This window comes from Talaromyces amestolkiae (genome assembly GCF_001896365.1).
Source record: "Talaromyces amestolkiae strain CIB chromosome Unknown scaffold4.1, whole genome shotgun sequence".
In the NCBI taxonomy this organism is placed as follows: Eukaryota; Fungi; Ascomycota; class Eurotiomycetes; order Eurotiales; family Trichocomaceae; genus Talaromyces; species Talaromyces amestolkiae.
The window spans coordinates 930,747-948,105 of record NW_024468040.1 but is presented as its reverse complement, the minus strand read 5'-3'; the positions used below and the strand labels follow the sequence as shown (position 1 = coordinate 948,105).

The 17,359-nt window shown below is 47.5% G+C and overlaps 5 protein-coding genes across 5 annotated transcripts; 1 reads left to right on the top strand and 4 right to left on the bottom strand.

Annotated features, from left to right (window-relative positions):
* Window positions 1-110: 110 nt before the first annotated feature.
* Window positions 111-4,195, bottom strand: BHQ10_002897 (uncharacterized protein; the record flags this gene model as incomplete). The annotated part of the gene is made up of 3 exons (XM_040875092.1): window positions 111-2,246; window positions 2,791-3,776; window positions 3,832-4,195. The coding sequence occupies 3 exons, from the start codon at window positions 4,193-4,195 to the stop codon at window positions 111-113; spliced, it is 3,486 nt and encodes a 1,161-aa protein (XP_040731401.1).
* Window positions 4,196-6,340: 2,145 nt separating this feature from the next.
* BHQ10_002896 (uncharacterized protein) lies at window positions 6,341-7,286 on the top strand (the record flags this gene model as incomplete). The annotated part of the gene is made up of 4 exons (XM_040875091.1): window positions 6,341-6,519; window positions 6,606-6,881; window positions 6,947-7,162; window positions 7,220-7,286. 4 exons carry the CDS (start codon window positions 6,341-6,343, stop codon window positions 7,284-7,286), a joined length of 738 nt encoding a protein of 245 aa, XP_040731400.1.
* Window positions 7,287-7,391: 105 nt separating this feature from the next.
* On the bottom strand, window positions 7,392-7,679 carry BHQ10_002895 (uncharacterized protein; the record flags this gene model as incomplete). The annotated part of the gene is made up of 1 exon (XM_040875090.1): window positions 7,392-7,679. The coding sequence occupies one exon, from the start codon at window positions 7,677-7,679 to the stop codon at window positions 7,392-7,394; it is 288 nt and encodes a 95-aa protein (XP_040731399.1).
* An 837-nt stretch (window positions 7,680-8,516) lies between these two features.
* On the bottom strand, window positions 8,517-10,959 carry BHQ10_002894 (uncharacterized protein; the record flags this gene model as incomplete). The annotated part of the gene is made up of 4 exons (XM_040875089.1): window positions 8,517-10,176; window positions 10,224-10,653; window positions 10,709-10,749; window positions 10,802-10,959. The coding sequence occupies 4 exons, from the start codon at window positions 10,957-10,959 to the stop codon at window positions 8,517-8,519; spliced, it is 2,289 nt and encodes a 762-aa protein (XP_040731398.1).
* A 4,046-nt stretch (window positions 10,960-15,005) lies between these two features.
* On the bottom strand, window positions 15,006-16,847 carry BHQ10_002893 (uncharacterized protein; the record flags this gene model as incomplete). Its single annotated transcript, XM_040875088.1, has 5 exons — window positions 15,006-15,959; window positions 16,028-16,162; window positions 16,215-16,321; window positions 16,381-16,524; window positions 16,583-16,847. 5 exons carry the CDS (start codon window positions 16,845-16,847, stop codon window positions 15,006-15,008), a joined length of 1,605 nt encoding a protein of 534 aa, XP_040731397.1.
* Window positions 16,848-17,359: the final 512 nt, after the last annotated feature.

Below are 17,359 nucleotides of genomic sequence, written 5' to 3'. Positions count from 1 at the left end.
ATACCCATGCGATGTACATATTTGAGATACTTAGTATAAACGATCATTTTGATGTGCTCTATTATGCACTTGAAAACCATTATCTTTCCCCAGATTATATGTGAAGACATCTAAGACCCCTTACCAACCTTCTGTAACCCCATAGCCCTCTCAACCCATATTCTTGCAGCAGCACTCACACCACCATCCCTCGCACACTCCCTCTCAACGACCACATCAATTGCCCGCAGCACGGTCTCTACATCCACTGCCATCTGCTCATGCCCCTGCCCCTTGAGAATAGCACTCTTTCTCCCCCCAATAACGCCCATGTTCCGCGTACTCGGTATCCGCAGCAACGTCTTCTCAACATCAAACCCGATTTCAGCAGCGACACTCATCGTCTTAGCTGTTAAAGAGCCATACATCGAGTTCAGCACTGCGGTGGAGTTGGGATTGGAGTCGGGGAGGGATGTGCTAGCGGCAAGTTTTTGAGCGCGGAGGGCTTTGAGGTCTCCTGTTTGAGGGTTGTTGTCCGTGTTTTCCTCTGTGGTGGTGGCTTTGGAGGTTTCTTTCTTGGGTGGTGGGTAGCGATATTTTGCGCCGGAGAGGGCGTGTGAACAGCATGGAATGGATATGAATGGTAATGGCTCTTCTGGGGACGCGAGTGCTGCCAACAAGGGTGTCCAGATGGTCAGTTCATCGGCATGATTCGAAATGACAAAGGTCTTTTTCGGGAAGTTTCCAGTGGTGTAACGAATACCGTTATGACTTTGGATCCGCTGATGCACCGAGTCACAATCTCCCACGACATTCGTTGTCGTCGAAGGAGTCGAGATGAAGCCCCCCACAAAAGGCTCAGGAATATAAATCGCCTCCTCAAGATTCCCCTGCACCCACTCAGGGAAAATCGACCACGTCTTTCTTCTCCTCGCATCAAAACCCCAACCTCTATACCCTTCCATAAGAAGCACATAAACAAGCACACCATTCCCACACGCAATATCCACAAACTCCGGAAACTCTCTTTCTTTCAGGCCGACTAGTTCTTCTTTTTCTTCCTCGGCTGGTGGCACGACGCCATACATATTCCGCCAAAGCTCAATCAGAAACGCCGTAATGGCCAGATCTTCAAAGACGTGTTTTGCAGGTTCGGTGTTTTCCACCCATCGCTTACATAGGTCTTGGGAATAGGTTGATTTGAGCCGTGAGTATGTGTTTTGGACCATGTGCCGCGGGATGATGTTGTCCTTGTCGGGGTTGTAGCTGTCGTCTTCTTGTCTTTTGCCTGTTTTGGAAGTAATTGAGTTGGTGTCGGATGGGTCTGGTGTTTCTGCTGATGTAGTAGGGCGCGTATTGCGTGCAAGTCGGATATGCGTTATTAATAGATTTTGCAGGATTCTTTCAAGGCGACCCGGGAATGGATCGAAGCCTTCTGCTGCTGGAAAGGGGAGGATATGCAGAGACAGCGTTCCATAGCCTGCCGACAAAGCCTCCCCCTTTCCATACGGCGAGGGTTCTGACTCCATATGTGACGATGAGCCGGACGAGTTGCTATCATAGTCATACAAAAAGCCCCATCCGCGAATTTTTGGGTGGTAAAACGGTACATCTTCATCCTCTTTGATGTCTGGTATGAACAAATACAGCGCCCTTTGCACCGAAGAAGCCGAATCGACCCCTTCATAGTAAAGACAGGTCTGTTTCAACGCCCTATCTAGATTCGGTCTTCTCGGAATCAACTCTCTAATTACCGTGCGCTTCACTTCAAAGCCTGGAATATGTGGCGCTTTAGTCGCTTCTGCTTCTGTATATTCCGGATTTTCATCACCAACAGCACTCTGATTTTGTGCTGCCGATTCAGCACCTAGAACAAGCCTCTCCTTCTCCTTCGGGGTCTTCAGCTCTCCTGCACTATCATACCAGATATCCGCGCGAAACAGATGCGGGGAATTCATGTTTGGACTGCCCAGCAAGAAATTGTTCAGATTGTACATGACATCTGGCGTAAACGGGAGGTTTTTGCGGACAAGGTCTGGAGATGTCATCCATTCAGACATTCCATTTTCAATTTCTTCAAATGGTGATGGTGATGTCGTCTTTGCGGCGGTGGACCCCTCAGACTCAACATCTTGACTATCTTGACTATTCTCGTCACCGCGATAATCCTCGTACAGTATGCTCGCAGAAGGTACAACAGTCTCCTTGAGCGTCTTCTCAGTCGATACAACAGGATTTTTCTTCTTTCGAACAGCCATGTTGTCGGGCTATCATTTCGATGTATGGAAATTTTGTGTGAGGGGAGAAATTTGATGTTGCCCGCTGATCCAAAGAAAATTTAACCCTAATTTTAAAAGGTCAGGTACGCCCACTTCTGTCTGGTTTCTGAATGAGTAATTTCTGGTATTCTACGGCTCGAGATTAATCTTTGACGTATGAGAGTATGGTCAAGAATTCAGCATTGATCTCGTAGGAGATTTAATGGCGTTATTACACGCTCCAGATCTTAGTCGTATGTTGGCACTTAGGGCTTGTCCATGTAACTTTTAGCTAGCCATTTCTACTGTCTACTCAGACATTCTAAATCTATAAGAGATTCTAAAGAAAGGAAAGTAGAATGAGATATGGAAAGACCATGCTAAATGCAACAATTGCCACCGACACGAAAAGAAACAATGCACTAAACAGAATGGTATCTTCGATGATATAATAAAAAAAACTCCAAGGCGCGCAATGTAAGACCCAGACAAACGAGTAACTGTATTTATAGCCAAAAGAAGAGAGATATCGTCAATTCCCAATTAAACTCACCAACCGCCCCTTCCACTCATTCAGCGTCTTATCCTTCGCCGCCGACTCGGCTTTCGCATCTGTCAACTCCTTCTCCAGCGCCTCATTCTTCGCACGCATAGACTCAGCATGTCTCGTCACTTCATCAACCTTAGCAGCCTGTACACGCAACCGATCGATCTCAGCCTGCGATATACCGCCTGGCATGCCGTTATTATTGCTGTTGTGAGCCGCCGATATCGATCTCCGCGAAAGAATGAGCTGATTATCTCTGATACTAACATCCTGTCGCAGTTTTACAATTTCGGATTCAAGTTCGCCGATTCGTTGGCGGAGGGATGTCACGCTCTCCAGTTCGCGGTAGAGTACCCATAGTGCGGAATCGACTTCGGAAGAGAGAGTGGCGAATTTGGATTTGCGAGCGTGTGAGTCGAGGATTGAATTGCCACCGCCGACGACGCCGTGTGAGGATGGAGAAGGTGCTGGTGGTGGGAGGCCGAACTCGTGTGCCAGGCCTGGGCGGGTGGATATCGATGGTAGTGTAATGGAAGAAGGGTTGGGGGAGTATGGCGAGGATACATCTGGGAACCGATGTGGTTGTGAAGAAAGATTTGGTGGGTGTCGTTCTTCACCGCGAGACATTGAGCGGGATATTTCGGCGAGTATAGACAGGGCTTGCGAGTTTCCGGTGGGTGGTACGTTTCCCTGCTGGTCTGACAAATGCCTGTTGTTCTGTAGATGGCTACTTTCCGACGATCTTCGATCGATACCGGTGGTGAGGGCGGGCTCGGGAGAAGGTGAAGCAGGCGGTGTCAGAGTCGGTGGCTGTCTATGCCAATTTCGATTAACGCAGACCGCGCAAAACCACTGTCTTATTTCGTTGTATAATGATCCCGGCGGTGTACATTCGTCGTGAAAACATTTGCTGCAAGTACTGCAGGGAACGAGAGCCTTGGGTCCGGATTTGCGGCACAACAAGCAATAGTCGTCGTGGACTGAGCCGAAGCCTGTCACAATATTAGTTGACAATGGAAAAATCCACGCAGAAAATGGAAGCCTTACGTCGCCATTCACGATATCGCTTTATCTGCGTATCCATAGGTATGCGCGCATACGCCGCAAAGACAGCTTCCAGGGACGGCGGTGCGGTGCCCGAATCAGGATCCCATTCACCTGCTTTCCCGCTGCCCTTGCTAGAATGATCTTGATGTTGATATCCCTCTTGAGCAGGAGTACTCCGTCCACTTGGTGTCAATCTTTGTGCCGTGGACGACGCAGATTCTAGTTTCGGTTTTTTCGCTCGGGGTTCACTGGTGGCGGCGTTAGTAATCGTAGGGGTCGTCGCATCTGCGCGTGGAGGTGTCGCGGTGTTGTCGTCAGCCAGCATGGGCGGAGGCCAGATGTATTTTGTTCGCGTGCGAGGCATTTTGCGATTGGGCCGGAAATCTTTGTTTCTTTTATGTTGGTTCTATGTTGCGTCTTGTTGTCGACACGGACGGATGTATGATCAATCAGAAAATAAGCGTGTGGAGACATGACGGAGTCTACGTAATCCGCGTATCTGTAATTTTAATTTTCACTAGCTAAATTAGATTAATTACGCGGTAATTACCAAGCACGAACCCGTGCCTTGTAATCATGATTACTCACCATCACATGTTTACTAAACATCTCTTTCTTCAACCTTCAACTAGTGAAATATTTTCATCTTTTGATGAGCAAATAAAATGTGTTCCTTGAATAATTCGGTGCTCTGACCGCTCACTAGCAATTGGTCATGAAAATGAGAACAACGATTGGGAGAAAGCATCCACATTTCCTACACGGTAACCATTGTTGCATGAACAGGACCCCTATTATCAAGGACCTTGATGCTCGGATCATTTCTGAAAAATCTCTGCTGTGCACGTCACACTCCCTATAGCCCACTCCTCTCTCCAATACCACCCCACCGTCCCCTACGAGCTCCTCATCCTCTGAAAGCTCTCTCGCAGTAGGCGTATCCCGTGGGTCCAACTTCATCATCTTGAGCACAAACCGTTTGTCAACGTCACATATCTCTTTCTCGCCAATGAACTTGAATGGCTTCAACTTCTCAGATAGTACTACGGACTTAATACCAAGAATCGCTTTTTGAGTATTTTCATTGGCAATCTTCTTGTAAGAAATGGGAAACGGTCCATACCACTGATGCTGGCGCACGACGATCTGGGTGTCGTACATCTTGTGGCCTACTGGCTCCGGTGGTTCGAATATGTGAAAATCAAGACCCCAGATATAAGGTTGATGAGCTACTGTACGGCGGTGAGTTTCATGACATTCTCCAGAAGAGGAGGGGACTTGCGGTTATACCTAAACACCAGATATCTGCAGCAGTGTTCCATGGAATCTTAGGGTGAATTTCGGGGGCTCGAAAAGGACTTGCCCTAGTCGCTATGCCATCTCTTGCATACTCGGAGTCAATAGAAACTGTGCCTCCACAATCCGCTAACTTTATCTCTGAGGACTGATTCTCTTCACTTCCATAATTTACTAAGATATTACTTGGTTTGATCTCTATATCCGATATCAGAAGGTATAAGCGCTGTAATATATGCGTAAGTGGATAAGAAACGTAGCTGTATGCACGTAGACATCTTCATGCAAGACAGCGAGAGCTTCAAGAACATTCCTAGCTACTCGCTTGTTTCCTCGATACTCTTCCCCAGTCATCATCAAGATACTCAAGCACTATACCCGGTGGCTCAACTGGAGACTCAATATCTCCGAGGAGACCGCGAAGAGTCAAAGCACGGAGTTGGAAGCGCCTTAAGATGTCACGTTCACTATGAAAACGACAACAATCCACGACGCTCTTGATGACTACCTGCCTGGTAATTCTATAGTCACCACTACTTCCTCTAAGACACTGACCAACGCGAGACAGCGACTTGCTCAGCCACACCCTCAGGTTCTTTTTCCATCAAAAAGAACTTTCTCCATGAAGCCTGGAAAAAATCAAAAATAGAAGAATACATGCAACAGTTGGGATTCACTTGTGGTCACCCACCAAATTACTAACCAACCGGCGTGTGGCTTAAGTACGGCTGAGCGGACGGGAAGCCCTGTTTTCCACACCCTATGGTCGCATGTGCTAGTATGGTAGAACGATGGGATTATAACGAGAGTGGTGAAGGTATACCATAGGGCTCCCGGAGATGGGTGAGCACCGGCGTATCTGCATCGCGACACGGAGAGGGGTACACGAGATAAGATAGAAGCATCGGGCGCACTTGCCAAGTACACATATTATCCCGATGTTAGTAATTCCTCCTCATTGAAGAGATTAGAATTTCTTCTGTAGTTCTCACAAATAACACTTGGCTAAGTCAACGTGTAAGCATGAATAATCCGATAGGTAACTATGTAACTTAGTTATCATCGGCAAGCCGGATATCACGGAGTTAGTCCGCAATTACGTAGTACCCCACCGTCTACACCCTCACCACTTATTCTCAGCCCTCGCAACAGCAACATACATCAAACAACCACTCTCTCTTTTACAAAACCCACTCACTCTATTACTGGCGCAATGCCCGTCCCTAGATGCTTCATAATCCGCCACGGCGAGACAGAATGGTCCCTCAACGGGCGCCATACGGGCACAAGCGACATCCCGCTCACCGCAAACGGGGAGAAGAGAATGAAAGCTACAGGCAAAGCGCTTGTTGGCGATGATCGATTGATTGCGCCTAAGAGGTTGAATCATGTGTACGCCTTTTCATCTCTAAAAACTCTAGGAACATGGAGAAGGAACGAAGGAGCGAACTGATTGATTAATTGATGAGGTGCTATAGTTATGTATCCCCCCGCAAACGCGCCCAACGAACCTTCGAACTCCTCCAAATCGGATGCAAAGAACGTCTCCCCTGGACAAGACACGTCGAATCAGAAAGTCAATCCACACTCGAAGAACCAATCTCAACAGAAGCGAATATCGAAATCACAGACGCCGTTCGCGAATGGGATTATGGTGACTATGAGGGGCTGACGAGTGCGCAAATCAAGGATTTGAGGGCTCAGCAGGGGTTACCGAAGTGGGATATTTGGCGGGATGGTTGTCCCGGGGGAGAGTAAGCCATCCATTAGCCTCTATACAAGTCTTTTGAAAGGAAGAGGGAGCTGAATGAAGTGGTAGATCCCCTCAAGACATCTGCCGCCGCCTGGACGCATTCATAGCCGATCTGCGCGCAAAACACCACAAGCCCTGTTTCAACTCCGCAGAAAACGAGAAAGGTGATGTTTTGGTAGTGGCGCATGGCCACATTCTGCGAGCCTTTGCGATGCGCTGGGTTGGGCAGCCGTTAACTGAGACGGCGCTCATTCTTGAGGCTGGTGGTGTCGGAACGTTGAGGTAAAACTCATCCCTGCTTTCAACGTTGAGATTGTACTGGATGGCTGACGGAAACAGTTATGAGCATCACAACATCGAAGAACCCGCCATCATCCTCGGTGGTGCATTCGTCGTAGAGGACTGATCAATAGTCGTCTTTCCAAAATAGATAACCTCCTTGTTCATAGCAACAATCCTTCTCATAGACTCTTGATGCTTCCCTTGATCGTTGATCATTGATCATAAAAAATCACTCCTTCTTACTCTCCTCTCCATCCTCCGTCTTCGCTTCCTTCCCCTTATCCTGCTGACTCTGCTGCTGCACCCCCTCTTCGCCCAAAACCTTCGCAGCCCCCATAAACAAGCCGCCCACATAGCCACCCAAAAATCGCATGTCGCCCGCCTGCACAGCCGTCATTCGTACCAGGTTCTCGGTATCGGCGAGATGGGCATTGAGTTGCGCCAGTTGCGAGTGGAGGTGCGCGTATTGTCGGGCTTTGGTGGTTGACATGTTGATGTTGTTGTTGTTCATGCTCATTTTTTGCGACACGATATATGGAGTATCGGCGGTACTGATTGTTGTGCAGATCGATATGTCGGGKGAAATGAGGTGTTTGTTACAGGTCCCTCTCCAGCCAAGGTTGTTTACAAACAATTTAGTCACGTGATGTGGCCCACTATCAACTTACTCAACTCCATAGATTGATAACTACGTTGTACGTTTAAATTACTAGGACTGATCAATTCTCAAATCGTCGGATCTCCAGTCTAATGTCATGGCTAAACCAATATAGAAATAGAGCCAACCGACTTCGCCGGCTAGCATCAAGAATATAACATGAATTTGATGATGTACCAATAAATACCCCCGAAGAATATCTCACAGAAAACAAAACAGAGAGTAAGGATCGTCGTATACTGAGGAGACAGAAAATGAAGATGCGCCGGGGATGCAGTATACAACTGTCATACAGAGAACAAAAAAAAGACAAGACAGTCATGGTGATGATGATGTAGAGCAAGCAATATAACGTGATAAGATGATGATTAGAATCAGCCCATCGCTGACCTATAATGATAATATAATGAGAATGCCCATCCGGATACCGAGACGATCAAAGGGAAAAGTGCATATCGTCGACCGAAGCTCAGTCGGAATGAAATCAAGTGCAGAGAAAAAAAGGCCTATTAATTCCTCCCCCCTTGTGCCATATTCTACCACAACCCAAAACAATTTTGGACACTAGAAATATGTCTCCAGTCTGTCCACCGTGCTCGTATTTGCAATCAAGTCATTAGAGTATCGTGTATCCGCTGCAAAGGAAAAACCGAAGGGGGCGGACGACAAATCTATATATCGCTGAACCGCTATCGATTAACGAACCGGCATAGGCATCGGATGCCCTCCTCCCAAGCTGATCTGACTGCTATGAGCGGAGTTTTCCGAATCTATATTCGCGCTGGCTCCGCTGTCACCACTCTCCGCGCTGGCGCTCGCACTACCAGTCAGACTCCGTGCATTTGGGATTTTTGGCGGATATGAGTTGCTCACCCCAAGATGTTGTTCAACCTGCTGTGCTCCCGTATTATTTCCGGGAGGGTATCTGGGAACCGGTGCCCGCATGTTCGCTGGCATATTCGGTGGAGAGGGACGACCATGTGGCGGCATCATACCGTTAGGAGGTGGTCCCCATGAGTTCTGATGCTCACCAGTTCCTGGCCTGGGCATGGGCATGCCTCGTCCATTAGGGCCAAAGGATGCTGGCGATCCGCTTGTTCGTCTGCCAGGAGGATATGGGCCAGGCATGCCGCCAGGGCCGAAATCTCCCATACGGCTTGCATTGCTTAACGAATTTGCTCTTGAATCTATGTGTAGCTCTTTGCGATCCACAGCCCCATATCGATTTGAAGAGTATGCCATCAACGGATCGTCCATCAGTGATGAATGAGTCATGGGTATATCGTTGATCAAGCGTGAGCTTGTGCTTTTCCGGCCGCCTGGTCCATTGAAGAATCGGAACGAAGACGAGGGTCGAGATTGAGGAGGCCCATTCATTTCGGGATTGCGTCGCAATTGACCAGCACTAGGTGCTTTCCTCGTTCGGCGAGAAGTAACACTCATCATGTCGATGTTGTCGAGATCGATTCCAGGTGGCGGTCGGAAATCTTGGGGGTCAAAGTAATCATCTTCGTCTTCTTCATCGAATACAGATCGAGGCGGAGGCGGTGCTCTGGGACCACCACGAGGGCCGGGACCACGTCTCATGTTCATTTCACGTTCACGAAGCTGGAGCTCTCGTTGACGAAGAGCAAGTTCGCGTTCTCGTAGAGCAATGTTACCGTTAGCTCCTCCGTTGGGCATGTCCATATTTCCGTTGGGTAGACCGTCAGGTTGGATATCGTCATAGACAACAAGGTGGCTAAACTCTTCCAGTCCGTTGTCCTCGAAAGATGCATCACGAGGCATACGAGATGGTCCGGCTTGTGAGCTTGGTGTTCTCAGCATTGGGCCACTGGGGGGTGGTCCTCTACGTTGTTGAGGCGGCGGCATAGGCATTCCCATATTGGACGAAGTTCGGCTTGCCCGCATGCCGTTGACCATTGGCTTCTGAACAGGGGGAACAGACGCTGTCCTAGGTGGAGGTTGGGTTGTGATTCCTGGCGGCGGAGATTCAGGTTTGGTTTGGTTGACGATGTTGAGGTGATGAAGCATGGCGTAGATTGTTTCTAAACGAGGTAGACTGACGTTGCTTTCCATTGCTAGACGAATAGGTGAACCAAGATACGTTTCGACCTCCATGGGTCGGCGAGCGAGAAAGTCTTGATACATGGTAGTCTGTGTTTCGGTCGGTGCCGTCATTTTCGCAATGACCTTTTCTCTGTACCCGGAGTCGAATGAACACCCTTGTGTCGATGCTAATTTGAGGAGTTCATCGATCGCATCGTTAACCAGTTGGCGTACACCGACTTTCTCTAATAGTTGGGAGTGGTTGGGAGTATTGAAAAGTACGCTTGTCGGGTGGAAGGCAATTGGACTGAAACAGTTAGCATACATTCACGTAGTAATTGACGATGAGCTTACCCGATCATTCGGTCGAATTGTTCCTGTCTAATATTCGAAGAGACCTTGCAATCCACATTACCAGAGCTCAGGGTCATAGCCAGAGCAGAGGCCATATCGTTTTGAATAGAAACAGGGATAGCCGCGTTTTTGCTGGCAGGTCCCACCCACATTTCAGTCGAGCCTTCATGCTCAAAGTCACTCATACCGGTCTGATTGATGATGACATTGGAAACCAGCGACAAGACAACGTTCGTCGGAAACCGTTGCTCCAAATGTGACTCAACACCTAGGGTATTTGTAGTATTGACGAGGATGCATGTGTGTTGAGGGGTGACGACGGATTCGATGACCGATCCAAGATCATATATATCGGGCAGAGCTTTGACACAGAGAACAACGTAGTCGTAAGCGTTCTCTCGTGAAGCAGCTTCTTCGGGCGTTCGCACAACTATTCATGAGTCAGCCATTGCTTTGTTCATTGATTTCAAGTAATCAGATCATACCATGTCGCGGCTTAAATCGTTCATTTCCGAATGTCTTCGATCTGTTCACGCTCGTCAGAACCATCCATGCAATCCATAGGCAGGAAGTAATACCGAAATGAAACACCATATTGAGCGACCGATTCAAACCCCGATTTCCAGACTAGCGTCACATCACACGAGTTTGTTGTCTGGAGTCTCCATGAGAGAAAGGCTGACACCGCGTTACCACCGACTACACAAAACTTGCACATTAGCCTTCGTTTGCCCATTGTCGCATAATAACGAGTAGAGTGGTAAATGAAAAAAAAGAAATCCGAGACGACGTAAGATGTGTAAATGAGATAAAAACGAATGAATGAAGAAGTTGTCCCAGAAGAGGAGGAAAGAGTGTGTATTTGCAGTTGTGAAGGGAGAGTAGTTCGTCGAGAAAGATGGGAGGATGGGAAAAGTACCTGACAGAATGCGAAGTCGCGGCGGCGAAGGAGCCATTGTGAAAGAACTGCAAAGGCAGGCGACGTGCGGCAGTCGCTCTATGTGATTGAAGAAGCAAGAACAACGTCGATGGCAGTTGCGAACGAGGTTGTCGACAACGGGCCGGTGCGACCGAAAAATCCGGTAGCTGAGTCGTACGTAGCTATAGACTACGTACTAAGCAACTAACTCAAGCTAACGGTAGCTGCCTTGGGTCGTGATGCATGCACTTCCACAATGGAAGGCAGGTGCTATCGGTATAGACGCAAGCTTGTTGTTGGGCCTCGTCGTCGAAGAAGGCGCGATGGTGATGGGTTGAAACGAGGGTCGAAAGCAGTCGGAGAGGAAGCTGCCGGGAGCGCCGGATGAAGGAGCAATTATTAAAAAGAAAGGGGGAGGGGGATTTTCAGATGCAACAGCGACAAGAAAACCAGGAAAAAAGAAAAGAAACAATGGACAAGCAGTATGGCGAGAAGCGAAAGCGAGAGCGAAGGCGAGGAAAACGAAGGACACCAAGCGATGGTGAGAATTGGATGTCGGGATGGAGAAAGAAGGGAGGAGGAGCGTGTCGAAGGAGAGAAAAATGCAGCCTTAGCGGGTAGGTTGGAAGGTGCGAGGTCAGACGTTGGGGCGGAGTGTTGCAAGGAAAGAGCGACTGACTGGGATGAAAATGGGCAAGAGCAGGAATGGAGGAAGGTGCCAGCCTGCCAGGGCGGCGTTGGCGTTGGCTCTACTACGAGTACATCCAATTCTACGTACGTTAGTTACTTGCCTCTACATACACTCTTACACACCTCGCTGTGCACTTTCTGTGTACACTCTGTGTACCTCTACCGTACGATCTGTTTCTGTCGCCATTGTCTGTTATACTACTGCGAGCTACATGGCATACCACTCCCAGACACAGCATCTCTGTCTCTTAGAATCTTCTCAAAGTTCACAGCTCATACAAGTAACAAAATCAGACAATTCTCAGTGGGTCGTGATGACTCTGGGCCCTTCTGTTGACCGACGTTAGGCTGGATGCGGCAGCCGGAACGGGCACAACGCGAATCAACAGGCGATAAGGCTCCATAATTCATTTGCACAAGCAAGTTTTGCTATTTTTACCTACCTGTCTTTGCCAGACTGGCCGTGGTTTTTTTTTTTTTCTTTTTGCCCTTTCCTCAGCTTTTTCAACTATCATTTGGTTTATGTTCTTCATTCTCAATCCATATAATTCTGATCTTCTTTTAGTCTATTGTCAGGTTGTACAGACTATTTTGAGGACGGCGGTAAGCGGCATCAGCAACCAACCGTCGGTGGCTGCCTAAGGTATCTCCGCCATCCTCAGATGTCTCAAACTTTTCAACCGTTGACACATGACATTGATATCTCAGTATTCTACATGACAGTCAATTCACAGTCAATTCCTTCCCCTGACGAGAACGTAGTACGTGGTACGAGTACGACACACATCAGAGCACATACGTACTACGCATCATTAGACTAGAGCAGCCACCAAACAAGATATCTCGATAATAGCGTGTACCTAGCGCGACATGGGCCTGATATCGTTATCGCTCTGGCAGCAGTCCGTTAATTTTTATGCGCACTATCGGATCGGCTAGGCAGAAACCGTCCGGTCCGTCGTCGTCCTAAATCCGTCCGCGGGCCAAGTTTATTTGTGTGTGGCTTACTATGTAAGTTAACTTTTTACTATGGAGTACTATGGACTACCGTTGTTTGATCCACACGCTGGCCCTGGCAGCTGGCGTTAGTTTAATTATCGATGGAGCACTGTCTGCGTTACGCCAGCGCGACGTAAGTTGCACGCGTTGAGTAGTAGTAAGCTGAGACTCATATACCCACTGATTCGCAATCATCATACTCTTCGTGAATTGATATCTAGATCTCTTCGGCAGATAATTAGTACAACACAAACATCTCACAACACTACGAGAGTAGCCAAATTCGGCCAAAAAAAAATAAACTTTTCGCCATCGCGGACGATGTTCGCCCATTCCTTGATTTGGACTGTCTTGTCTAGTCTCTAGAAAGAATTCCCCGTTGCGGAGGCACACAAACTGGAATGTCATACCACCGCGCTCATTGGCTGTGTGGGTTTGTGCAGTATGTATAAGCCATCGACTGGAATACTTGACCAGACGCATTTCTCGCGGTGAAAGGGTAGATTTTCATGTCAAAAGACTTATGAACACCAGCCCCCACGAGGAACGTAACTTGCGTATACATTCTACGTGTAAACTCCACAAAATCAATGTGTTTCCGCCACCAATCGATCTAACCACACAAGAAAAGGGGGGACATAAGTCAAAACATATAACCGTTTTCGGATACATCATTTGCCATCGACAAATCATAAGCATGATTAGCTCTTTTTTGTTTTTCTTAATGCAATAATATTATAAGATAACCTTCTTTTGCACGGTGATCGACATTGGGCACAGCCACTAGATTGACATTCGAGCATTGGGACGAGCAGGTATTTCATTGCAAACTGCATGTGCTGGCCGGCCGATCATCAAATAGTTTCTTTTTTTCTTCTTTTCTTGTGGGATGAAGATTGTGTGATGAGATTGAGTTTACGAATACCGCGCAATTTCGTCTTCAGATTTAATCCATTGGAGGGTAGGCCAATTTTAAAGCTCGAGGGCTTTGCATTTGAATAAGTGTATAGACCAATCGGACACGATTAGCTCAGCCAGATGTAGATCAATTCGAGATTTGACTGCGTATCCGAAGGTATTCGCAGTCGGACGATATCAAGTACTTTTCGCACAGAGTTGAGAAGAATATGTGATTGGCCAAACCCTAATTAAGCCTAAGGCAGTTGGAGAGATCGACTCCACTAAAGGTACGCGAGCTGTCGAGAGCTGATTTTCCATCCCCTTTAGTCTCTGAAGCTATATCCTTAGTAGAGCTTACAAAAGATATAAACACAAATCTGCCGTTGTGCAGGGAGATGAAGGAGTACTGAGATGAAGACGTAGGTGGAAAGTCAAGCAAAGCCCGAGATACAGCCAGCTCAGCACACAGACCTTGTACCTGGATCGATCAGTGGAGTGAAAACGTCATGGTGCCCACTGGTGGAGCTACGCGGCCAAACGTGGCACAGCCGGCTGAGTCAATGTCCAGGCTACTGAGACATCTTGAACATTTCTGAGAGGAAAGTGGCGGTATAAGTGCTGGTGTATGTTTGATAGGACCTATGTCTTCCTATGTAGTATACTATGTAGTATGTGCGACTGAGTCAGTTGTTTCATTCCAGTGGCGAACCACCCTGGACCTGGTTATGTAATCGATCCATGCCCCATATTGACCAATCATAACTCTTAAACTGTAACACCACCTATATGGAGTACAAGCCTCGCTCATTAGGGACAGCACTGAAACTGTTGTCTATCTGATCAAACATCCTTTCCATGCTCGCCTGGTTGTCTACCGTTGAAGTTTCAGTTAACGATCGAATGTGCTTATAGTAGTAGAGTCATTGATTCTGTGATATATCATGAGCCGTGGATCTTGGGAAGCGAGTTTATATAACTAACTTTGCGCTTAATTCTGGTGGAGCATTGGATCTTCTTTCTGATGTAGTTACTCGAATAATCTGTGGAAGTGGTCAAGACTAGATGCATGGCAATATATATCCCTTTATTCCGTGGTGTAGACAATTTAAGAATTCATAAAAAGTCGAGCCCTAATCGAACTCTCTCGACCGTATCTAGTTTAGGGAAATCAGTCCCTAAAACATACATGGAATGACGAATCGTGATTATGTTTCTGTTTATGATACGCAATAGAGGAGATATCTCATCATTCCAACAATATGATTGAGACCTATCTATATAGCTTTAGTAGTCTTTGACTCCGGCCTAATGATCTCCGTGCCGTCCTCTTCCGCGACCTTGTCTTCCAGCATAGTATCCCTCGTAGACCCGCCAAACCTTTCATCCATCTCCTCAAGCTCAACATTCTTCGTCTCCGGCACAAAACCCACACTGAAAACCAGCGCCAAAAACGCAATCGAACCATAAATGAACCCAAGCTTCCCACCCAAATTAGCTTTATCAGCATCCTCAAGGTAGGAATATGTAAATGACACTACAAATTCCATGATCAACTTCACCGTATAACCCACGTTCAGCGTGTATTCGCGGAGATATGGAGATGGCAACTCGGCAGCCACCACGTACGCCAGCGGCGCATATCCAAACGACCACCCGAACGAGAAGAGGAGTAACATCGCCACAATCCCGGCCTTCACAGAGTCCGAGTCTGAAGACGTTGAGGGATCGGCGGTCCCCAAGCCACCCATCGTAAGTAGCGCGGCAGTCTGCAAAAAAGCCGATATGATTAGAACGGGTTTGCGGCCCAAGCGGTCAGCTAGCATAATGCAGCAGAGGATACCTGCGATGTCAATAGCATTAGTACCGAGGGTTACGCTGAAGGGGTTGACGGTATTGAGGGCTTGGACGAAAAGCGTGCCGTATTGAGAGGCGAATGCTTGGCCTGTGGATTGCTGGAAGAAGAGAAGGAAAGTCACCGTTAGGGTGCGTTGGCGATTGGAGCGGTTGAAGATGGAGAGGAATCGTTGAAGACGAGATGACGACTCGCACGCCAGGCGCTGAGCGGTTTTGATTCCGTTTACTGCTTCAGTCAGGTCGGCGAATTCAGCGAGGATCTCGTCTGATACGGCAACGGTAGGGTTTCGTTTTTCAGCACGGGTTTGACGAAATCGTGTCAGTGCTGCTAAAGCGTCATCGTGGCGATCAGCTAGTATTAGCCAGCGAGGGGACTGTTGGAAAGAATTTATCAATACCAATCCTTGCTGTCGAGGAATAAAGGAGCGGTTTCCTGACATACCTCCGGGATAAACCACACCAGAGAAATCACAACCAAGGGGAAGATGAGAATTAGCCCTATCGGAAGTTGCCAGGCGATATTCTCTTTATCTTTTGACGTCGCCCTTACGATACCCGTAACCAGCAGTCCACCGCACTTGGGAAGACGTTAGCTATAAAACGAACAAGGGAAGTGTCTTTTGATGTACCTTGATACTTAGCCAATACAGAGCTCCTGTGCCACCACGAAGGTGCGCAGGCGAAATCTCCGCCAAAAAGGTCGGAATCACAGCCAATTGCATCCCTAGGTAGATATCTACAAAAGTAAAGTCAGTCATATACTTGCATCATCCTCTGCTCCTGACACGATCATACAATGAATACTCCTGCCCGCAAGCATCTGCGCACGATTAGTCCCAGACACAATAACCGAGACGCTTCCCAAAGCATATATGCTCATTACGAAAATACACCATCGTCTGCCGTAGTGCTTGCTAATCCAATTTCCAACAACGACGCCTATGATCACTAGTCAATATTTTTGAGCATGGAGAAGTATATAAGTAAGAAAGCTTACCGACAAGCTGCGTCCCCGCCTTCAAACTATTCAATAGACTCAAATACAAAGCCGGCAGTGTATAAATCTTCGTCTTCGGCGCATAATCGCCAAATTGCTTTTTAAAGGCAGCAGTAGCCTGTGTCGAGGCAAACGACTGGTCACTGAACCCGTAACTAAAAGCTGAGAAGAAGAGTAGGGCGACGGAACAGATCAGAGTAGCGTTCAAGTCTCGAAGTTGGATCATTCGTCGAGTAAGGGCTTTCTCTGTAGATGTAGATGCCATTTTTCCAGTCTGTATTTTCCCTTCTTTATCCTTGGCTAGGGGCTACTTCGACAGAACCAAAGATCCTGCGAAAAAAGATCTGATAAAATTTCGGGCCGTCGGATCTATTAATAAAGTTCGATCAGATAAGTCAGAAATCGACCCAAGAAAAGCCAATTTATTAGTGCTCCATACAGATTGCCGTGAGTGAGGGATTATTCGCGATGAATCTATCAAATTAACTGAAATAGGAAGTATGCTGAAGTAAAAAAGTGGAGGATACCCACTAATACGCACACTAGATAAATTGTATCTGGTCAGTATGTGCCGGAATCGGTGCCGGATTTTCATGATCATTTTCAAAGGCAGTGGACGAGTTGTATTTATATATTCTCAAATCGAGACTTCATGTCTGCTCTCCATAACGGAGCAAATCCGACATAACAAGCTCGATTTGTGTTTTCTGAATCTGAGCACGTCCGGTGAACAGCAATCGAGGCCATAGTGTTCAGTGCAGCACTAATTAGATTGAT